The sequence below is a fragment of the Anas platyrhynchos genome, chromosome 16 (genome assembly GCF_047663525.1).
Source record: "Anas platyrhynchos isolate ZD024472 breed Pekin duck chromosome 16, IASCAAS_PekinDuck_T2T, whole genome shotgun sequence".
Taxonomy (NCBI): domain Eukaryota; kingdom Metazoa; phylum Chordata; class Aves; order Anseriformes; family Anatidae; genus Anas; species Anas platyrhynchos.
The window spans coordinates 11,286,882-11,310,479 of record NC_092602.1 but is presented as its reverse complement, the minus strand read 5'-3'; the positions used below and the strand labels follow the sequence as shown (position 1 = coordinate 11,310,479).

General features: G+C 37.1%; 1 protein-coding gene across 7 annotated transcripts in view; it reads left to right on the top strand.

Moving 5' to 3' along the window:
- Positions 1-23,143, top strand: part of GOLGA3 (golgin A3) — a 28,863-nt gene extending 5,720 nt beyond the window's left edge. For 4 of the 7 annotated variants that reach the window (XM_027470178.3, XM_027470175.3, XM_027470176.3 and 1 more), the window contains 22 exons: positions 206-487; positions 1,374-1,486; positions 2,004-2,689; positions 3,660-3,771; positions 4,297-4,603; positions 5,202-5,404; positions 6,303-6,440; positions 7,351-7,512; positions 7,793-8,161; positions 8,569-8,646; positions 9,903-10,166; positions 10,706-10,800; positions 11,632-11,848; positions 12,452-12,595; positions 13,217-13,414; positions 13,980-14,096; positions 14,612-14,751; positions 15,544-15,676; positions 15,881-16,003; positions 16,406-16,570; positions 17,531-17,685; positions 18,705-23,143. In XM_027470178.3, coding sequence (XP_027325979.2) covers positions 206-487; positions 1,374-1,486; positions 2,004-2,689; positions 3,660-3,771; positions 4,297-4,603; positions 5,202-5,404; positions 6,303-6,440; positions 7,351-7,512; positions 7,793-8,161; positions 8,569-8,646; positions 9,903-10,166; positions 10,706-10,800; positions 11,632-11,848; positions 12,452-12,595; positions 13,217-13,414; positions 13,980-14,096; positions 14,612-14,751; positions 15,544-15,676; positions 15,881-16,003; positions 16,406-16,570; positions 17,531-17,685; positions 18,705-18,915 — 4,412 coding nt within the window. In that variant the 3' untranslated portion in view covers positions 18,916-23,143. The remainder of the gene's footprint in view (positions 1-205; positions 488-1,373; positions 1,487-2,003; positions 2,690-3,659; positions 3,772-4,296; positions 4,604-5,201; positions 5,405-6,302; positions 6,441-7,350; positions 7,513-7,792; positions 8,162-8,568; positions 8,647-9,902; positions 10,167-10,705; positions 10,801-11,631; positions 11,849-12,451; positions 12,596-13,216; positions 13,415-13,979; positions 14,097-14,611; positions 14,752-15,543; positions 15,677-15,880; positions 16,004-16,405; positions 16,571-17,530; positions 17,686-18,704) is intronic. The other 3 variants (XM_027470179.3, XM_072024224.1, XR_003500916.3) reach the window with 2 other exon arrangements.
- Positions 23,144-23,598: the final 455 nt, after the last annotated feature.

Below are 23,598 nucleotides of genomic sequence, written 5' to 3'. Positions count from 1 at the left end.
TTGAGATCCTGTCTGAAGGCACTATATTAAAGTAAATTAAAAGTGTTTCTTCATTTTAAAAGACCAGAAGAAACATACTTTATAAAATTGTTTTATTGTCATTAGCAATCTATATTCTTACAGTCTAAAGGCAATAGTGTTGGTGTTGTTTTTATGTGGCAGTGTAAAGACAAACGGAGTATCTCAGTGAAACTTTCTCTTTCAGCTACCGGTGTTAGCGTCAGTGAAGTGCCAAATGAAGAGGAAAGTCTGAAGATAAACATCAAAGCGGATGCCTGCCAGAATGGGCCAGAGTCGCTCTTCCCCGACTCTCCTATATCTTTTGATCCCACCAGCAGTCCTCAGGGTCAAGAGTCATCCCCAGGTGTGACTGGTTTCCATGACAGCCTAAGGAAGTCTCAGGGAACTAGTGCTGAGGGCATAGTTCTTAGAAAAGAAGCTTTGCAGTCTCTCAAACTAAGTCTTCCCATGCAAGAAACAGAATTGTGTAAGCATCTGTTTATGATAGCGCCCCTGCTTTCTATTGCTGCATAAAGCTTTTTTCTCTGAGCCTGACTGTAAAATCTGTAATATCATTTCAGCTTGGACTAAGTGTCATTTTGGCAGTAAGCTTTTACTTTAAACTAAAATTCATTTTCTTTCAGTAAATCACTCTCTGCTGCAACTAAAGCACGTGCCTTAACATTTAAAAATCATTCTCACACTGGACGGGAATTTATGTTTTCTGGGACTGAAGCTATTCTCATCTTCCTTCTCTATTATTAGAAATAATAGGTGACAACTTAAAAATAAATAAATAAATAAATAAAAAGACTAACAAAAACACAGCACAACCAGGTGATTTTAAGATAAGTAATAAACATGGGAGTAGAAAGGCAAAGCCTTTATAGTGAGGTGTCTAATGCTCCAGGCATCTTCAATAATGTTTTTTTAAAAGCATTACTCTTAGAAAGACTTTACGTGATTTAACAAAGTAGAAAATTTATCTAATAAATAGCCTTTCTCAGGCCTTTAAGGAATGAGTAGACTGTGTAGGTCTGTCTTAGTTTTTTAATTTCAGTACTACTACAAGTGCAGAACAGATGAGATAGTAATAGTTTTGTTCTTGCTGTAAGATCTTTCTCTTTTCATATATACTCAGAAGAGCGACAGTATTTGCAAACGGGAAAGCTGAAATAATGCAATCATTATTAATGCTTACACAAAGATACATTAGAGAAGGGTATTCTGAGGTGCATGCAACGGGCTTTCCTTGCGTTCTTTGCTTAAGCATGAAGCATGTTGCTGATGGTAGAAGGGGCTTTTTCCTTTTGCATCATATTTGCATGTGTTGGGGGTTTCTTTCTGACTGTAAAGGCACCTTTCACTTACAGGCTCAGTAGAGTCTTCACTCCCATTGGAGAATGAAGAACAAATAAGACTTCAAGCAAGAAGACGGTTAGAAGAGCAGCTCAAACAATATAGAGTGAAGAGACATCAAGAAAGAGTGAGTACCACCCAACAGATGTTCTAGATTCAGTTATTGATGGGAACTTATACAGTCTATGCTTTAAATTCTGTTTGCTGTGCTTCAAATACTCAGTAGTTTTTTCAGATATGGAAAAAAAAAATCTCTTTCTTCTGGAATTGGTTCTCTATATTGTTTCTCTGTTATTGCATTGGTAACGCTATTTATTGCTACCCGAAATAGGAAAAAACAAAAACAAAATGGTAGGCAATCTTAAATTTAAGAAAAATTATTCCAAATCTGAATTATTTAATTTCCATTTTTTCTTATATCTTTCAGTATTTAGACTCTACCTTAATTGCTTTCAACCTGTCTATATTTAGTCTTGATTGTTGCCATACATGTAGTTTACCTCATTCATGAAATGATACAGAAACTTAAAAGTTTAAAGCTTTTATATTAATATTTAAGTTCTACAACAAAACAAATCCTTGATGCTAGTTCAAATGTAACATTCTGGAATTTACTTTCTTTTGTTTTCTTTTCATCCAATCAGTCTACATCCAAAAACCGGCCCTCCAGCACACTAGATCCTGAGTTGATGTTAAATCCAGAAATCTTGCCAAGAGCTAGCACTGTAGCAATGACAAAAGAATATTCCTTTTTGCGGACCAGTGTCCCCAGGGGACCCAAACTGGGCAGCTTGGGACTTCCAGCATCCTCAAAAGAGAGAAGAAGTTCAAAATCTTCAAAGTCCAGTAAGATCCGGTCCTTGGCTGACTACAGAAGTGAAGATTCAGACTCTAGAAATGCTACCGGGAGTCTTCTGGCTACTGACTTACCTGGTGGGATGCTGAAGCAAAGCAGAAGTGGTCCAACGTCAGTTGTTTCTGAGATTAGTCTACCCTCCGACACAGATGATCGAATAGAGAATTCCTCCTTGGCAGGAGATAGCATTTCAGAGATTGATGGAAGTGAAGTGGGAATGAGGATGGATGGAAATGAAAGCGACAGCTCTACCTACAGCAGCGTGTCAGGAAAAGTGGTGTTTAACAGTTTACAGAATGCAGAAGGCAAACAGAGCATTCCATATACAATAAATGGTCAGAAGATACATCCTGATGCCATGGGGCAATTTCCTTCCATCAGTGAGGTGCTGCAGGCTGCAGCAGTGGAGCACCAAGCCCAAGAGCAAGAATTTAATGGAGAAGTACGGAGCCGGAGAGACAGTATTTCTAGCAGGTAAGAAAGATTGGTGGGCAGTGAGATGATTACGGTGTTGTGCTCTTTGGGGATAGGCAGTCTGTTACTCTTATCTCTTACTAGCATTGGATCCAGTTCGTGTTCGTCATGATCAAATCAGCTTTTAACTTATGGATTCTAAAAGAAACTGAAAGGTCACTTCACAGAGTACCTACTTAATATATCTTTAGAGTAAAATAGTTTTGACACTGATAGAATGTTTTAAATGGTCTCCTAGCAATTGCTTCTATCTGTATTTGCTCCGTTTATTCACTGAATCACTTTTGTGGCATTGGTCTTTAAAGCCTGAAAGTGTTGATATAACTGTCTCAAATGGTGATTTTTACTATGGTCGTTTACCTGATCTATGTATCTTTCAGACCTCAAGTCATGAAATGCTAAGAGTCCTGTCCTATACACTCTTAACCTCTTCAGTCCTTTAACAGTAGTCTCACAAGCTTGTGTGTTTGTAATAGGTATTAAACTTTTCCCTTAGCTGAATACCTATTTTTTCTTCTGCACTAGCTGTTGCTGTTTCTCAGGAACTTCTGCATTAAAGCAGGTGTTGTGGACAACATTTGTGGAGGTTTTGTTTTTCACATTATGTCCGTTTGTCTGCTTATAAAGGGATATGCAGCTACAGAACACACTGAAGTCAACCATTGCGCTTTTGTAAACGTAACAAATATATGGGTACCACAATAAATCCTAGTTGCTGCAAATATAGAAAGCTAATACACACAACTTCAGTGTGAATCTAATGTCTTTCTCTTTGGATGGTAATGAAGGTTGTTTCGCTGTGCTTTGGATACATCATAAAATTAGAAACTGTATCCTAATTTCTAGTTTAGATGAGAAGCATATTATCTTAAGGAGTCTGAGTACCTCTTAATTTCAGACTCCCTTTTCTTCAACTAGGTGAGTGTTGTACTCTCTGACTCTTTTATCTGTGTGTGGTATCTGTCTCCAGTGTATCTATGGAAAGCTCTATCGCAGGAACTCATGATGAAATGCTGCAGGTGCTAAAGGAGAAGATGAGACTTGAAGGGCAGCTAGAGGCACTTTCAGTAGAAGCTAATCAGGTACAAAATGAATTTTGGTATTTAGCAAATTATATTAATATGTTAATTAATTTTCAAGAGCTTCCTCCTCTTATGGGAATGTGTTTTGTAAAAACATTGTTGAATTAGATACATTACAAGTGCTCTTATGAAGATAGTCTTTAAAGCCTTCGAAGGTCTAGAAAAAAAGACAACTTTAGAGATGATAAATCCAGAGTTATGGTAATGATGTCTGTGTTTTCTCTTTGTATTGACTGATGGTATAGCATAGGTAATGCAAAGCATTCTTACTTAGTGTGGAAACGCATCTTATAAGCCAATAACCATGTCAGGATTTTTGATGAAGACACTATACATCTTGTCTGTGCTTTCCTCTGTGTTTTCTTTTGAATATTTGAACTTTTTTTACTATGCGAGGTGTCACTTCAAAAAAACATTATTTGAAGTAAGTGGTCTATGCCTTAGCAAAGCCATTTTGCTGGTATCTTCTCTAATCAGCCATTAATGTATTTTCTCTTTTGTATTTAATTTCTGGGACACATTCAGGCTCTCAAAGAGAAGACTGAGCTACAAGCCCAACTTGCAGCTTTGAACATGAAGCTTCAGGCACAGATGGAGCACAGCCAAAACAGCCAACAGAAGCAGGAATCGCTGAGCTCAGAAGTGGCCACATTAAAGCAATCTTGCTGGGATCTGGAAAGAGCAATGGCTGACCTGCAAAACACCTTGGAAGCAAAGAATGCTAGTTTGGCTTCTTCAAATAATGATTTGCAGTTAGCAGAGGAGCAGTACCAAAGACTCATGCTGAAGGTTGAAGATATGCAAAAAAGTGTTCTCACCAGAGACAGCACAGGTGGGTTGATGTAAATTTTGATCTCTAAATTTTATTATTCCATAAATCATTGTAAGTCAACATAATTCTGAAGTCCAAGAGCAAGAAATAATTTTAATTTGCATTTTATTAATAACATACTAAATAGCTGAATTTTAAGGTGTTTGTTTTCTATGTTGTGTCACGAGTGCCACAATTTGCAAGACACAGCCAGCTTGTGGGAGGAGGCATAAATATGTAATCTAATAACTGTTCGATGGTGAACTAACGTTTTTTAGAAAACTGCACAAATACTGGTCTGTAATGATGAATCTCAATGTCAGGATACCTGCTTTCTAATTTTATTTTTTAATTCATATTTTCAGCCTCTGAGGAGCTTTGAATGCTTGAAGAAATTACTCATTTATTTTAAATTTGTTCTGTTTATGAGCCTAATTCTTTGGATTCCAGAACTTTCAATTTTTTCTTTTGCAGGAACAGTCAATCTTAATGTAATTAGGTGCATATATTTTTGTTCAAATAAATAAGCTACAAATACAGCAATAAGCCTTGAAAATGTGTGCATAAAAATTGAGCAATGGAGTATAATAGTCCAGATTCTTTCTTTTCCTTTTTCTAGTTCATGATCTGCGACAACAGTTGGCTTCCTTACAAAATCAACTTCATAAAGTACAGTTGGAACGGACCACACTGACCAATAAGCTAAAGGCATCTGAAACAGAAATCACATCACTGCAAAATGTGCGACAGTGGTACCAGCAGCAGCTGGTACTCGCTCAGGAGGCTCGTGTCAGGCTGCAGAGTGAGATGGCTAATATACAGGTATTATGATTTGTTTGCACATAGGACTGAGAATCTGTTCTTTTAATTTTATCCAGATGTCCTAGTTTCGGCTGGGATAGTTATTTTTCCTCCTGGTAGCTGGTATGGTGATGTGTTTTGGATTTAGGATGAGAACAATGTTGATAACAATCATGTTTTAATTGTTGCTGAGCATTGCTTAAACTACATCAAGGACTTTTAAGCTTCTGATGCCACCCTGACAGTGAGGAGGCTGGGGGGTGCACAAGAAGCTGGGAGGGGACAGAACTAGGACAGCTGACCCAAACTGTCAAAAGGGATGGTTGTCCACAATACCATGCGATGCCATGCTCAACAATTATATGGGGTGGCTGGCCAGAGTATGGGGGGGGGCGACCACTGCTCAGGGACAGGCTGGGCATTGGTCAGTGAGTGGTAAGCGATTGCATTGTGCATCACTGGTTTTGTACATATTATTATCATCATTATTTTTCTTTTCTGTGCTAGTAAACTACCTTTATCGCAACTCATAAGCTTTTACTTCTTTTTTGCCAAGTCTCTCCCCAATCCCACTGAGTGCTTAGCTGCCTGCCAGGTTAAACCACAACACCAGGGGACATTGAGAGTGGCTCCATTGTCAGAGTTCACACACAATGTCTTTATACTTCAGGTGGAGAGCAGGCTGGGGGGAGTTGTTCTGTTTTTTGTTGTAAGGTGTTAGCTCATGTTGATACTGAGGCATAAATTTAATCACTTGTTTTATGTGAATGAACAGCTATAGTGCAATGTAAGTAGTAGTTGAGATTAGGCACAGATAGGTTCAGTGTGTTGTTTTATTTTTGTTTTTTTTTTCTTCCTAGAACTCACCAATTTGAGCTGTTGGTATTAATCAGTGATATTTTTTTTCTCCCTCTTCCAGGCTGGGCAAATGACCCAAGCAGGTGTGTTGGAACATCTCAAACTAGAGAATGTGGCATTGTCTCAGCAGTTGACTGAAACCCAGCACAGATCAATTAAAGAAAAGGAACGTATTGCAGCACAGCTGCAGAATATTGAGGTGAGGTTGTAGGTGATCTTCATGAATTATGTTCTGTTTAAGTTGCATATTTAGTTTTTGCAAGCATAGTATTTGAAAGCTCAAGTATTTACCATCAAAGCAGTATGGAATTATTATGAATTGGTTAAAATGATGCTTTATAAAAACAGAAATGTTTCAGAACAAATAAATTTGTATGAAACTACAAACAGCAAGAGGGAGAAAAGCCATATGTTTCCCATTCCAAGGTGACGCCTGCATTTTCAGAGCTGGTATTTGCTTTTAATTGAGTTTTAAAAGTGGATGTAAATATTCTGCTTTGCCCATTTGTGAACTTTTCCAACAGAAAACTTACTTGGAAGATAAAGTCGGTAAAATTTGTCTTAAATGTGTGAAATTGCTCAGGTTTATCCTTCCTGTACTTAAGGAAGAAAAGATGAGTAAAATCTATTGAAGTGCAGCGCATTCACTTTCAAAGCATTTAGAACCCATTTCCGCTGCTTCCGATAGCAGTTGTGTAAATGACAGGATTTTCTATTTCATGGAGTTACTACAGTATCCAAGGAATTTATTTTTGTTTCAGAATTTTCTAAGCGGCTTAATTTTAATACTTTAAATATTTGTCTTATTTATACCCTGTTTCGTCCATTTAGAAAGGACATGGTGCTATATAAGGAACTCAGATTGTCACAAGTTTACAAGACACTCAACTTATTCTAAGGTGTCTTAAGTATATGAGTAAGTGACTTCGGTAAAGATATACAGGTGTGTAAGGCAGACATCAAAATTATATTTGTTTGTTACTTTCTTCTAGAAATGTTCTTGATAACTTAGCCTTTTCTTTTCTTTTTTATTCCCCAACACATACACACATCCACCAGCCCCTTCCAGCTGAAACTGTAGATGTTAACTACTTGCTTTTTCTGCACAGGCTGACATGTTAGATCAAGAAGCTGCCTTCATGCAGATCCAGGAGGCTAAAACCATGGTGGAAGAAGATTTGCAGAGAAAACTAGAGGAGTTTGAGGATGAGAAAGAACAGCTTCAGAAAATGGCTGATTCTGCAGCAACATTGGAGCAAGAGTTGGATCAGGTAGACTGTTTTTAGGCACATTACCAAAGGTTGTAAGGGAAATAGTTAATTGGCTGAAAAGGCAGTAGTAAATAAATACTGAGCTCTAAACTTTTTAAAAACAGTCTGAAAGATTGCTGCAAAAATGAAGTCCATATCAAAGTCACTCTGTCCCAGGTGAAAAGGTCCCCCACTTTTTTTTAAATCATCTCTGTAACTGTGTTTTGTTTTGTTTTTGAAATTTCATTCATTTTGTATAAATTTAATCTTAGAAATTTAATCTTAAAACACATTTTCTCAGGTCAAGCTGACTTTGCATCAGAGAGATTTGCAGCTTGAATCTTTACAGCAAGAACACCTAGATCTAATGAAGCAATTCACCATGACCCAAGAGACATTGCACACCAAAGAGCAGTCCCTGGATGACCTGCAAACACAGTACGATGAACTGAAGGCCAGATTAGAAGAGTTCCAGAGTGATGCTACTTCTAAAGATGACATGATACAGTATTTGCAAAATGAGAAGATTGTCTTGGAAGTAGCTTTGCAGACAGCAAAAGCAAACCAAGAGCAACTTGATGAAGGAACAAAACGCCTTGAAGAAGATACAGAAGTAGCATCAGAAGTGTTGGAACAACTGAGGCAAGAAATTGCAATAAAGTCAAGCCAGGTAAGAAATCCATAAAAACGTCTTACTAAAAATAGCTGCTCCAGGCAAGTATTGCCACAGGCACGTGACATTGCCAATTACATGACAGATTTGTACATGATTTGATCATGTATATGTGAACTGGTGCCATCTGCTTACCACATATGTAGATTAATGACACGCTAAAATGTTACTGGCAGGATAAGGGACCTTTGTTTACTCCTGAGGGTTGAGCTCATTATACAGTGTGAGTTTATTTCTGATGGGTTATCTGAAAGTGCCATTGAGATACCTAGTCAGAAACAGGATCCTCGTTAGATTAGGCAATTTGTACAAGCATAGGTAAAAATACTGTCAGTGCTTGAAATAATGTAGAATATGACGTGTTTCACGTGTAAAACAGCATGTTTGTTTCTTTCCTCTCGCAGGTAGAAAATCTGCAACAAGAAAATGCCAGCCTCAAAAAACAGGTTCAAAAAGTGAAGGAACAGTTCCTGCAGCAGAAGGTAAGCAAAAGCAAGCTATTTCAAAGAAATAAAAACAAATAACTTATTTTTTTGTAGTGTAAGTATGTATTTCTGAGGACTACTGTGAGGAGACTGGAATTCATTTTCTGTATCAAATACAAAGAACTTGGTGACATAATTACATGGTTTCAGTTGAATTTTTACCTGCAGTTAAGAAAAAGTGAATCCACCAATCATTTCAAGCTTTCATTGGTCTTGAGGAAGCTTGCTAATTGATCCACTATGTAAAGTCTCTCTGGCTTGTTACTAGGTTTGCTTTTGCAAAAGCACTTCAAAAGCACTTAGAAAAACCTTCAGTTGTCTTCATTTTCCTTCAGCTTTGAAAAATTATAGTTGCCAGAGGAGAATAAAAATGTTTTATCGCAAATTTTATTCCAAATAATTAGTTTTAAAATAGTAATTTAAAATTGATATATCGTTAGTGTTGTAAATATGTATTATGCGTAGAGGCACCATTAATTTACCACTTGATTGCTCATTAATGTAATACTAAAGGTGGTTTTTTAGCTTATTTGGTTTAATTTTGAGAAGGCTGTTTAAACTGCAGTTAACACCCCCTCCCTTTCTCATGACAAAAAATGTTAATTATGTGCATGGAATGGCTAATTTTGAAAATTATTTTTTAATTGTGTTTAAGTAGTGCAGTTCCATAAAGAATATGAGGAGTATACCATACTGCTATAAACACTTATTCATATTCGCTTAATGAACAAGTTGGCCTTGTTTAGCCTGGAGAAGAGAAGGCTGGGAGGGGATCTTCAGTGTATATGAATATCTTAAGGGAGGGTGTCAAGGTGTTGGGGCTGGATTCTTTTCAGTGGTGCCCAAAGATAGGACAAGAATCAACAGGCACAAACTAAAACACATGAAGTTTTATCTGAATATGAGGAAAAACTTCTTTACTGTGAAGGTGACAGAGAGCTGGAACAGGTTGCCCATAGAGGTTGTGGAGTCTCCTTTTCTGAAAATAATCAAAACCCACCTGGGCATGATTCTGTGCAAAGTGCTCTAGGTGACCCTGCCTGAGCAGGGAGTATCACCAGATGACCTCCAGAGGTCCCTTCCAACCTCATCCATTCTGTGATTCTGTTACAGATGACATTTGTTTCTATTGTTTGATACCACCTCCCCCCAAAACTAGAATAACATTGGTAAATATTTTAGAAATTTAAGAGTAATTTACAGCAAAGTTGTAACAGAGATGCTATGTTGTTCTTGAAACTCTTGTGTGTAAGGTCATGGTGGAAGCTTACCGAAGAGATGCAAGTTCTAAGGACCAGCTGATTAGTGAATTGAAAGCTACAAAGAAACGTCTAGACTCAGAAGTGAAAGAGTTAAAACGAGAGCTACTGAAAATTCAAGTTGAAAAACAATCACTCGAATCTGAACATTCAAAACTACAGAAGGAAGTATCTCAGGTTCGCCAGCAGATGGTGGAAATAGAAAATCATCTTCAGTCAGTGCAGAAAGAACGAGATGATATGGAAGCACGCCTACAGGTATGGAAGGTGTCAACATTGGACTTTGAGAGAATATTACATACAGGATATGTTGCTGTTTCTGTTAGTTCTGGAACTAGACAGAATGGCTGCAAGTTAAGGTTCTTGGATACATATTTAATACTGTATATATAGTTGAGCATATACCTACCACATTAAAGTGACTGCTCAGTAACACCTCATGTACATGTAAGTCAGTGGGGAGAAGCATGCTCCAGGAGTGGTAGAAGTGTGGTGTGGAAGCAGTTAAGCTGGTCCCAAAGTGAATGCTGTCTGAGAGCGGAGCTCAAAGTAGAACTCTGTGCATACATGTTGTGGTGGTGGCCACAGAGCAAAGAATTTAAAAGGTAATAGAAAGGAGTCAGGAAGCAGAGAACCTTGAAATAGGTGTTTTTGTTCCCATGTTTTTTTTAGGACTGTAAATAATTTTGAAACTTTTTGTATTTATTCTCCTGTAAAGCAACATAGAGAAAACATGTTTTTGTTCTTGCTTCATGTCTTTTTGTTTGTTTGTTTGTTTTTCTCTCTCCCTTTTAAAGTCCTTGCAGTTCGATAAGGAACAAATGGCATCTCTTGCTGAGGAAAATCAGTCATTAAAACTAGAAGTAGAACAAATGCAAGAAGAAGCAAAAAAGTAAGTCTGTTCTTTTGGTATGGACAAAAGATCTATAACATTAATCTTTCATATCCACACTTTTATTAACCAGCCTTTTCCTATTCCTTAGTCTTTGGGAAATAACATCCATGTCCAAGGACTGATTACATGCTGCAGGAGTTCCATCTTCTCTGATTCACGCATGCTTTTAAACAACGATATACATGTTGTATGGCATGTATTGTGTTAACATGTTGTAACATGTTTAATGGAGTTAATCCTAACTTTCTTTCAGTAAATTTTAACCTTGAATGGCTAGAATGTTGGGCTTAATGAGAACAAGTTGGGGGGGGGGGGGGTTAAACTGGTAACCATAGATGAAAACTTTTACTGAGACATGAAGTACCCAATGAAAATCTCAGATTAGATGAAACCTTAGTTTAGATTCTTATTCTAAATTCTGTGTTATTTAAAGAGAGTAGTGTACATTCCTTCATACTGGAATTTTAATAATTCTGACAAAGACTTCTTAAATTACCATAACAACCTTCTTAGAATATGTTCCAAAGTTCTGGTCATTACCTCACAAGGGGCCAAAATTGTACCTTACCAATGTGATGGCTTTTTCTGAGATGAGTGACTTGGGACAAGGGGAGAAAAGTGGGTGTCATTTACCTTAACTACAGCAAGGCATTTGGTACAGTCTCCTGTAGTATCCTTACAGTTCAGCTGGTGAAATATGGACTAGCTAAGTGGACTATATGCAGGTTTTATTTCTTTTCAATTGAACCATGCCAAAAATTAATTATTCAATATCATTTTCTGGCAATTTTTTTTAACCTTATGTTTTGTTTTTTGCTTTCACTCTAGGGCCATTACAGAGCAGAAACAGAAAATGAAGCGTCTAGGGTCAGATCTGACAAGTGCTCAGAAAGAGATGAAAGCAAAGCATAAAGCCTATGAGAATGCAGTTGGCATTCTTAGTCGGAGGCTACAGGAATCCCTCACTGCAAAGGAATCTGCTGAAGCAGAGTTGAGCAAACTAAAAGCACAAATCACTGATGGTGGAAACAACCAGATTGCTCAAGTATGCGGGTGTCTTTTAACATTGTTAATACAAAGATAGCACTATCACATTATTAAATATGTGTTGAAATATTACTATACACTGAAGTGATGAAAACACTTGGAATGTAAAGTTAACTAAGAATGCTGGTATCAGTGTTGTGAATACTGAGAATTTCCCTAATTATATTTGAAAGAGATAGTTTGGCAGGCTTTGTATTTTTGTATTTCACTCGTGTTTTTTGAGATTGTTAATTGCTTGGGATCTGAAAAATTTCCCAAACTCTAACTTTAACTGCTTTTTTCCTCATAGACAGTTGCCATCTCTTCAGGGTAGCTGTAATTTAATCGTATATGTTATGACTATAATACTGTTGAGAATTAATATATGAGAATTGATTTATTGAGGGAAAACCTAAATTCCTTGGACTAATGGAGCAAAATATGAAAAATGATAAAAGTAGCGGTTGGATGCAAAGGGTTGAAAGCTCTGAGCTAGACCTTTACATTAATCACTAGCAGCTCGTTTAATATTTGGTAGAGAAATAAACTTCTTAACAAAACAAAATTGCCTCTGCAGAGACGGATGGTAAATGAATCAGGTTTGTGATCCTTTTGTCTTTAGGAAAGGATTCAAGCTTTGGAGTCAGAATTGCAAACTGTTAGCAAAAGCAAGTTGATGCTGGAAAAAGAGTTGCAAGAAGTGATCTCGCTTACCAGCCAGGAGCTTGAAGAATACAGAGAGAAAGTGCTGGAACTAGAGGATGAGGTGATTACCTGAATTTACATGGTAGATGGGAAGGTGACAGTAAAAAGCACCTAGAGGCGGGGAGAAATTTTAGTACCATAATTTTATTCCAACAGTGCAGGAAATCAGAATCTAATGTGCAAGCATTGTGTTGCTGACACAATATAACTTTTCTGCTCTGTACTGTCTCTACTGTCTCTTCATGGTTTTATGAATCACTGTAGTATAGGGGAAAAGAAGATGAGAGAAAAGTAGTTCCTGTATTAAATACCAGCTGTGTCTGGCCATAAAATAGTGAATATACATGAATAGTTATTTTCCCAAACTATTGGGAGTCATGTATGCTCAGTGATTTTTGAGGGCAGGGTGATAGTGTTCAGTTGTAAAGTTGCACAAAAAAAAACCATCAACTACTCTTTATCTCCATGTGAACAGTCATTGATTGTGCTTTCTAGCAAGCCTTTGAGTCTTCCATTAGGAAAAAAATGTGAAAATGCACTTGTTTTGAAGTACCCTTTTAAAAAGGGAGACAGGGAGAATGAAGGAAAACTGTAAAAGCAAATTAAATTAATTTACGTCAGTTTTTTTGAGGTATTAATCTGGAGATGTTTGTATTTACTTTCAACTGTTCTCTGGCTACAGCTTCAGGAATCTAGAGGCTTCAGGAGGAAGATAAAACGTTTAGAAGAAATTAACAAGAAGTTGGCCCTTGAACTGGAACATGAACGAGGAAAACTTACAGGCCTTAGTCAGTCCAATGCTGCTTTGCGGGAGCACAACAATATCCTAGAAACAGCTTTAGCGAAAAGAGAGGCAGATTTGGTGCAACTGAATCTACAGGTATTATGACTTTTTGGTATTATGCCTTAAGAAAGGAAATGGTTAATATTTCTTACAAGATATAAAGGTCTTCACTGATATGATGCAAAGTTGGTGTGTTTTCTTCAGATGCAGGCCTCCTGTATGTTGTGTAACAGTAGTAACGTATGAGAATAAAGAACAGATCAGAAATGATATTTTGTGCTAAACAGAGCTGTTTCTCTCTTAGGGTGTAAATAAATCATGCTGAAATACTTGCAGTTGTGAAAGTGTGGCTCATTTAAGATTCTTGAAACATGCAATCTGTCACATAATGATTCACTGGAATTAATGTTGATATTTATGCCAATGGTAATGTATTCTTGTGGTATAAGCAAAAGGGAATTCCTTGCCTATAATGTGCTACCATTTAACCATGGCTACTTTAAGCTTGAAATGGTACTCCATAGAAGCAGTTATCAGTGAACAGCAGAGAGAAGCTTTTGCAACTGCTGCTTTGGCTGATGTTTGTATTTACTCTATTGGCATTTCTGGTCTTCCACTGAGTCTACACAAAACATGCATTTGTTTTTGTGATGTGCTACAGGTTCAGGCAGTCCTAAAGCGAAAAGAGGAGGAGGACCAGCAAATGCAACAACTTATTCAAACTTTACAGGCTTCCTTAGAGAAAGAAAAGTCAAAAGTTAAAGACCTTAAGGAACAGGTAATGGGTCATTTATTTACATTTAAATAATCTTTTAAAATAAATAAATAAAGTATTTGAAAGGTAGCTTTACAGAAAAATCTATGCTTTATAACATACTGCTTCCTGCAGAGTCTCTGACATGATGGTTGATAGTTGGTTGAAAGTGGTTGAAAGATCAATTGATATCTTTTCTGTTGTGCCCAGTGTTAATCATGCTCACTGACTACTAAGAAAGTTCCATTGTAGCTTGCAGTTCATGGAGTGTATCCTGAAGTGATGCTGCTTCATCAAAAAATTTGCAGTAAGAAAGCAGTTTAGCAGATGTGGTTTTTCATTATGTAATAATTAACCGCTATTAGCATTAGTAAGGATGACAACACTAATAGTGTTTTTATAAACAAAAATAATTATAAACAGCAAATTAATGCTGCTGCACAATTTTCTTGATTTGTTCTGTACCCTTTTAGCTTAGTTCTTTTTTGATACAATTTTTCTTTGTTTTATCACTGTACGAGTATCTTTTTTCTTTGTAGGTAGCAGCAGCCAAAGCAGATGCAGCACACAATCGCCGTCATTACAAAGCTGCTTTCCTTGAGCTCAATGAGATCAAGAAAGAGCTACAAGCCAAAGAACTCCTTGTCCAAGCCCTTCAGGCTGAAGTGGACAAACTGCAGTAAGTACACTGTAATAAATGCCCAAGTTCTTGAAGTACATTAAACAAAATAAATCCTCTGAAAAACACACACGTTAATGAATTTTTGGTTTTGCCATTCTGAAGTGGTTTATGTTGAAATGCATCCCAGCTGAGCCTGATCATAAAATACATGTTTGGATGCTAGGCAAATATTTACAAGTTCATGTCTCTTAGTATTTCAATTAGACCCAAAGTAGGCTGTATATAGGCTTCACCGCCCTCTTTTCTTTTTCAGTTTTGACGTGGATTTTTTGCTATGTCTTGTTACTAGTGAGGGTTAACACTTCATATACATATTATCCTGTTATTCTCCTCTCTTACATCCCTAAAGAATTATGTAGAAGATACATTTGAGCATTGGATATATTCCATGGTATACTGAAATGCTATTTGTTTTGTTGTATAGAACCAATTTTCTTACATTGTAAGAAATTATCAGACCTACATAAGAATGGATATAAGATTAACTCTAATTCTCCTAAAACAAAAGCACAATTACTGACAGGCTTCTTGTTTTGTTCACTGTATAATCTGTTGTTTGTAATTGGAATGTTACCAGTGCTCAAAGAATGTGGTTTTTGCAGCATATATATATTTACACATCTGTCTTTTGTGACTTAACTCTTGCAGCAAATGTGTTGGCAAGCCTTCAAAGGTATAACCAGGTGTCATGAGCTGCCATATAAGTAACAATTGTATATTAACGTAGTGAAGTACTTGTTTTAAAGGACAGATTTTGTAAGTACTGTTTCTGTTAATGTTGCTGTGTAGGGCAGAGGATGAGAAACATTCCCAGGAAGTATCACAATTTCAGCAAGAGCTGGCAGAAGCCAGATCTCAGCTCCAACTTCTGCAGAAAAAGCTGGATGACAAGCTTAGTGAACAGCCTGTAGTAAGCCAAGAGGTAAAACCTGCACACTTACTATGTTTATCCTTACTTAGGATGTGTTGTATGATTTCATTTGTGTTTTATCCAGGAACTTTTAATGAAGTTTATTTTAGGAAGTTTCCTTAAAAATAGGAAAGGTTCATGAGACACAGGTAATATATTTTTTGTGAGTGATTTCATGTATAGAGAATTCTAAAGATACTCTTTTGTTGTTGTTAGGTGGAAGACCTCAAGTGGGAAGTAGAACAAAAAGAAAGAGAAATAGAAACACTTAAGCAGCAGTTGGATATGAGTGAACAGCGCAGCCATAAGGAATTAGAAGGGATGCAAGTTGTCCTACAGGTATTTAATCTAGCAGGTGGAGATTCTGATGGATATCTGGTATTGGTGTAGGGGGATAATTAAAACAGTATTTTATAGTTTAAAAGCATTTACACTGATTTTTAATATACAATTTTATTCATAAAACCTAATTCATGATGTGTTTTGCAGTCTTTACTCTTTCTTGATTTCACTGGGCTGTTAGTTTCTTATTTTATTGACCTTACACCATAAAAATAGGTTACTGACTTTTAATTTTATTTCTGGTTTTCTGTCAGGGTGAATTTGTTTCACATAACACTACCTTTTTTTTATTCTTTTTCTAGTTTCCTCTGGAATCTGAAAAATGTGATGAAAGCCTTAGTTCTGGATTTTTTGTACTGCTTTCTTGTATCAGATTGATTCCCTTATTTTCCTATCTAGAATATCAAGACTGAGTTGGAAATGGTGAGAGAAGATCTGTCAGTGACTCAGAAGGATAAGTTTATGCTGCAGGCTAAAGTGAGTGAACTGAAGAACAGCATGAAGTCACTGCTGCAGCAGAACCAGCAACTGAAGTTGGATCTGAAGCACGGCAAGATGAAGAAGGTATTGGAGTAGGAAGAATATGTAGTGGTGTAATTGGATTACAGTACTGGAAAATACTCTGCTGCAAGGAAACTTGGTGAAAACTCTTAATTGAAATGCCTACTCGTAGTATAAAGTTACTGATGTTCTGATATTTAAATAATAAATACGGGAAGATGTGCAGGCAAAAGTAACTTTACTGGTCTTGACTTTACTTCTTTTTCATTAGAAAAGTTTGTGTCTACTATATTATCTTCCACTTACATTTTAACTTATAATAAACTAAAAAAAAAGTGCTTAAATTAAATAATGAATCATGGGCAAATATTTAGTTAGTACTTTTTTAATGTTCATGTGTCTGTCTTCTCTATTCTTGTCCTATCTAGTTTTTCATCTTTCCACAATTTCAAAAGGTGACTATTAATGGCTTCTTTGATTTTTATTTCTTTCCATATTTGCTAACCACATACAGAAAATGCAGTAATAGTAGATCTCTTGCTCCTTCCCTCTTTGAAGTACTTCTCTCAGTTAAGAGAACTTCATATGGAACTCATCTGTATCATTCTTCTAGACATTAATCTAGATATTTCACACTGCAGATTCTTGAATTTCCAGGAGGACTTATTTGATTATACTTAACTTCTCTGTGTTTTTGTTTTTTTCCGGAATTTTTCTCTTAACTATACTGGTAGCATGTTATTAAAATTTGTTGTGAAGATCCAGATTTAAATCCTTATTGTTTTATTTCTTGACTAGTCCTTCTGTATGCTCTGTGTTTACCTATAAGTATGACTAGAAGCTGACATTAGGTTAGGAACTTTTGCTTGTGACCCATGAGGCTTAACTGTATTGTAGAGCAGGTATCAGAAGCACATCCATGTTAAGTACCAGTAGTGTGATATGAGACTGTGTGTGATAAAAGTGAAATGGATGGAATAAGCTGACTTTTTATTTATGGCTCTTTTTTTTTCCCTTAACCAGAGGAAAGGAGAGAATAACTCTTCAAATCCTGTAACTCCAGTCAAGATTCCTGATTGTCCAGTTCCTGCTGCCTTGCTGGAAGAATTGTTGAAACCATCAACAGCTGTGAGCAAGGAGCCTTTAAAAAATCTGAACAGCTGTCTCCGGCAACTGAAGTATGGCCTGTTATTTAAAACCATATTAAATAATTTTTTAAATGTTTCCAGGAAACCATCTGCCAGCCTAAGAAAAAAAAAGGATTTGTGAAATGAATTATTTTCCTCTTAAAGGGACTATATTTAGGACACCAGGATGTTCTGTCATCCTAAGTGTTTGCTTAAATGGCAATGAAGTAACAAAAGAAGCCTTTACAATATACTAGGCAAAATGTCCATCCTAGATTGTTGATTTTTAGTACACAAATAAATATACTGCAAAACAAACCAGAAACAGCTATTTTTAGTTGTTGCCAGTGGAGAAGCTGGTGTTTCTCTCTTCATAGCACCAGCAGGGCTGCTTGTGATAGGAGACCAGGCAATGCATTAATAAATCTATATTGAGAAATTTTATTCTGCCAAGAATTTATTTGCATGTCTTTGCTCACAACGATGCACACACAATTCTGAGCATGAAAGCTCCAGCTTCAGGAAAATGGGGATTTGATGTTAATGTGGAGAACTGAGCTGCAAATTCCACCATCATCGATGTTTTAAGAGACAGGGGATCATGGAACATTATCACAGGCTATTACCAAACTAATATTTTTACTAAATTGGTGTCTGAATATGAGTCATAATGTGTTTATCTAGTTTATTTTTCTCTGGTGCTTTCCTTGCCTCTTCTTCTCATGTTGCCATTTATACCAGCAATAGCACCATGTTCATCAGGTTGCAGTCACTTAGAGCCTATGCTGAGGAAATGATGCTGCATCATGCCTGGCAACAAGTATGTGCAGTAAAGGAGATGCTGCAGTGTTGGCACTTATTTTTGGATTAAGCGTATTGTATTTGTTTTGCTTGTAAGTTAAAGACAATTTCTAAGGTTCCTTTAGACTCTTTTTCTCAGCTACAGCCTAGATAATCTTGGAGTAGTTATCAAGAATCAGAAAAGTAATTGTGATCTTGCATTTAACATGTAACTTTCTGCCTGATAATATTTGTTCTTTTTTTTGTTGTTGTTCCCAAAACTCTAAAAGGCAAGAAATGGACAGTCTTCAGCGTCAGATGGAGGAACACACCATTACAGTACATGAATCAATGTCTTCATGGACTCATATTGAGGGGCAGCTATTGAGGGACCTTACTTCCACCAGTCCTGCAACTGCATCAGACCAGCAGGAGATTCCTACTGTAGATGAAAAGAAACAGAATTGCGATGTTAGTGACAGGGAAGTTTTGACACTATAACCTTCTCTGCAGTTGTCCTTCTTCCTATTGCTTTAAGTGTGTAAACAAATCTTTATCAAAATTATTTATTTATTTCATTTAAAAAAAAGGTGTTCAAAATACTGCTTTTGCCTGTAGAAGCAAAGGGCATGGTTTTGAGAAACTGGCATAATAATAAGTGCCGAATGTGCTATTCCAAGGATTTGTTTGAAACCTTACCATAATAATTCTACCATGTTTGGGACTGCCAAGTGGTAAATTTGACTCATTTGGCTTTAGTGAGAGATTAAGAAGGTTCAAAATGAGGCCAAGAAGAGCATCTGCTTCCAGGTCTGCATTTGTTTAATCTGGGTAAGTTTGTTAATAGATGCCTGTAATTATGTATCATCTGGGTTTTGTTCTGTTTATTTTTTTCTTTAGGTTGGGGGTCGGGGTGTTGATTTTTAACCCCCCCAGTTTTTCCCCTATCTTGGGCTGTATCCAAATTGCAGGAAAAAAAAAGTCCTGCTCCTGTTCAGTTATTAGCAGCAGTTGAGAAATGGATACTCCTAGTAGAGCATCCTTGTTTCTCCCACCTACGATGTCTTATTTATTATTTTCAGATTACATATGTCTGCATTTAGGGGAGAAAAAAAAAAACACAAACATTTGAAGCCATTTGTAGTTACGAAGATGACCTTTGATCTATGGCAAAAGAAACAGGCTGCAAAGATGACAGAACTTTGGCAGATTTGCCTGGGATGTTTTCTGAAGTGTCACAGTTTTTCTCTTACAGTTGCAGGCCAGTAGGGAGCTTTGCTTCACTGCACAAACACTTCTTGCACCTTTTTAGTTCGACTTTTGAAGTAGACATCCTTGATTAAAGGTATGCTTGTAATATATATACATATATATATATATAAAAGAAAAATCATAATTTTCTGACTTTGACTATCTGTTTTAATATTCTTATATAATGTAAGTTAAAGCTGACATAAGGGTTTTTGGTTTTGTTTTGGTTTTGTTTTGTTTGTTACTGCCATTGTTCTAATGTTACATTCAAGTTAGCTGGGTTTTGACATGCTGTACAAATGGCTTAGGGAAATTAGCCCCCAAAAGCCAGAGCTTTTAGAAATGTAATTATTTTACTGTAAAGACAAAATTATAATGCCTATACAATTATTATTTTGATTATCTTCTTCCACACACTGTCCCAACTTCTTGCATCCTCTATTACAAGGTGTCTGTTGTGAATGTAAATGGTGGAACTATGACACTCTCTCTAGAGGTGCCTTGGCTAAATTATTATTAAAGCAGCCCACCTTAGATTCCTTCTTCTTTGGTCCCGTCAGTCCATGTGGCCTAGGGTGCAGTGATAAGCCACTCTTCTCATTCAAAAATCAGTGCAGGGATGCTGCTTCATCTAATGTGCTAAAGCACAAATCAAAATACACACAACGTTATTTGTAAGAATCATTGGCAACTCAGGTACCGACATGTTTTTGTTTTTAAAACATAGAAAACACATCAATTATATTCACTACAGATTGGCATTAGAAAATCTAGTAAGTATAAGAGGACTGGCTTTTTTTTTTTAAAAAAAAAAAGCATCTCTTCAATTATTTTTTTCATAATTAGCTATAACAGCATTCAGAAAAGTCACCTTGTCTCTAATTTTTATTTGTCTTGTTTACTTACTTTTCTAAAGAGGCAGTTGCTTCTTTGAGGAGGCTCCTTTTGGATGGGTTTGTATGTTTCTGTGGGAAATGACTGCAGTTTGCTTAACAATAAGGCAAAACCCAAACAAGTGTGGGGAGAAGCTGTGTTTATTCAGAGTCTTAGTTCTCATAATTACCAACTTAAGATCCCATCCAGCTGAACACTTTGCACTTAGTGTTCCAGAGTGACATTGTGCCCCTTAATTCCTTGGAATTTAGCTTACATTTTATGGGGTCAGAGCCAAGTGATGCTGAAAGTCAAGGTTTTCAATTCGGTGAAGGGAGAAGTGTATTAGTGTGACATTAGGTGTCCAACATATAGAATTACTGATCTGTTTAAAGAAAAGTCAAAAGCATTACTAGCTTAGACATGTTAACGTCTGCGTACTACTGCAGTCTACTTTGCAGAGTAAATGGTACTGATTATCTTGCTGCTGTCATGTTCTTGAAGTTGCCTGTATATTAAGCTCTAAGAGGGGAAATACGCAGTGTTGTTAAATAACAAAATTAAAACTACATAATAAATAATATATTCAGTACAAAAAAGGTTACCAAATGTTCAGGATTTTAAATAAAATAACACTTGTGCAGGGTTAATGTTGGTGTTCATTTTGGTAAATACATTGCCTGCGGTTAATCTGTTATGTTTTAAGTGCAAAAGTTTGCCGACAGTTGTAATAGATAAAGCTTTTATCTGTTATCAAAGAAGACAGAATTGTAAGAAACCTTCCTAGGTCTTAGGAACATCTGCTCTCCTTTCTGTATCAATAATAAGACTGCATTCAGTTTTCAGTGTAGTGCAGCACTTTCTCACTAGCTCACTCCCTGTAAGACATCTGAGTTTATATAATCAAGTAGCCTCAGATGCATATTTTTCCTTTTAAAATGAAGGAGCTGTTGTGAAGTTCTCCAGTTAGATTTCTGCATTGATCCACCTGTTTCTCTCTCTCTGGAAATTCCTGGACACGAGTTATTTTCATTTTATGTGCCCCATGTGGTTTCCTACAAACACAAGCGGTATGCCATTTATTTAAACGAAGCACGGACGACAAGACTTTTGCAGTTCTAAGTCTGGTGAGGTAATGATCCACTGATGCTACAGAAGTCACTGAGAAGCTTTCTAGAAAGAGCACTCAGCATGCGACAAAAGCAAACCCTCTTCTTTGAAGCTCGTCAGCTATGTATCTTAATTATCCAGAGAAATAGTTGCTGTTACATTAAAAAGCCTCACCCTGTGGCTGAGCACGCTCTCTGTTCAAAAGCTTCAGGTCTCCTGCTGTCTAGGCAGTAAACAAACAAGTTATCAGAATGAAACCTGAGTTCCCTCTGCATGTCTCAGCACTACCAAATAGATCAGAGGAGTAGCAGTGCCTCATTAATATCGATGTGTATTTAGAAATTTGAGAATAATTTTCCAAAGTTCTTTTCATTTTTTGAAGCAATGTGCAATTTTTTTCTGTAACAGACTGTGTTTTCCATGTCTGTTCTTCAGTGGCTGCTACCCACTGAACAAGTCTTGTTGATGAAGCAGAAATGTTGTAAAATGAGAATGTTTCCCAAATACTGAAAGTCGTTCAAGGCTGCAGCATTGCTTTTTCAAATGGGTTGGGTTTTTGAGAACTCTGGAATAATTGTCCATTAAACAACAACAGAAGCCCTATAATGGAAAAAATGTCATTTACCGAGTCTATGCTGTTGCTGAACATTGTACAATGTTCCATTCTATCGTCTTCCACGTCTCTTGGAAATACTTGTGCACTGTATAGGGATCTGCTGAGCCCCTGATCCACTCATGCTCTGGGAGGATCTGATCCCAAACTGTTCAGGCAATATGCGAGCTGGAATCTATGAGAATTTCACATATTGAAATAGAGTAATACCCAGAGTGGAAGTTCTAGTGCTTGTATTTTCATGGATTACTTATACCTCTGTAGGGGAATGAAATGCAGTGGCACAGAAGTTTTAATGCTAGTTATGACAACGTTAAAGGTGCACTGGGGACAGATAGTATCAATACAAGACTAACTTAAAGATGACAAAGTCACTACTGGTGATGCAAAAGCTTGTGATGTATGTTCTAATAACTTTGCCAGGGAAGTATGAGTAGTATGCATGTGACTTGATGTGACCAGAGCCTTTAAATATTTTCATATGAAAGTAATTACAGACCAAAGTAATTACTGATGCTCATAAGCTGTCAGTCTGATCACACTTGTCTCCTAGTGTTGCATAACACTTCAGTCTTTGAGAGTAGAGCAGCCTAATTTCCAACACAGATGCACGGATTTCTGGAGGAGATAGAGATGTTCTCAGTATTGTAAAAGAAATTGTTGTTTTATACATGACATTTAATAATTTAACGTCTGCTTAGGCTGTATTTGTAAAGACGGAAGTTAATCATTTCATGTTCTTGAGTGGATGAGCCAGGGGACGGAGGAGTTACGCTATGTACCATTACTATTTATGATCACACAAAGCATGTTGATTATAAAAATAATGTGCATAGGAATTCCTTTAAAAGTTTTGTGCAATAAACTATTTTTGGTAAAGGACTCCATGTTGTTTTTTTCTTGTGAGGAGAAATCGATGTAATCTTCTCTTTATTTTTTGACTTTTTGTTCAGGATTCATAATACGCTGCACAGCCACTTCAACTTATTCTGAAGGGCTATTGTCTTGATTTTTTTTCCCGTCTTCTCGTACTGCACTGCCCGTATAACCTCACCATATCCGTACAATGCTGACGTTGCACACAACGTGGTGGCTGGTTTAAATCCGCTCTCTGTTTTTTCTTACGGGCCTTCCCCCGTTGCGCTGTGTTTCAAACCACTCATTCCGAAAGCGCCGTGCGCGCCCTCCCTCCCACCGCGCACCGCGGCCGGGGCAGCGCGAGGCTGGCGGCGGAGGAGCCGCGGGAGGCTCGGCGGCGGCCGGGCCCGGCTGCAGGAGGGGAGCCGCGGCCCCACGGCCCCGCCACGCGCGGCTTCAGCCGCCCACCCGCGGCACGG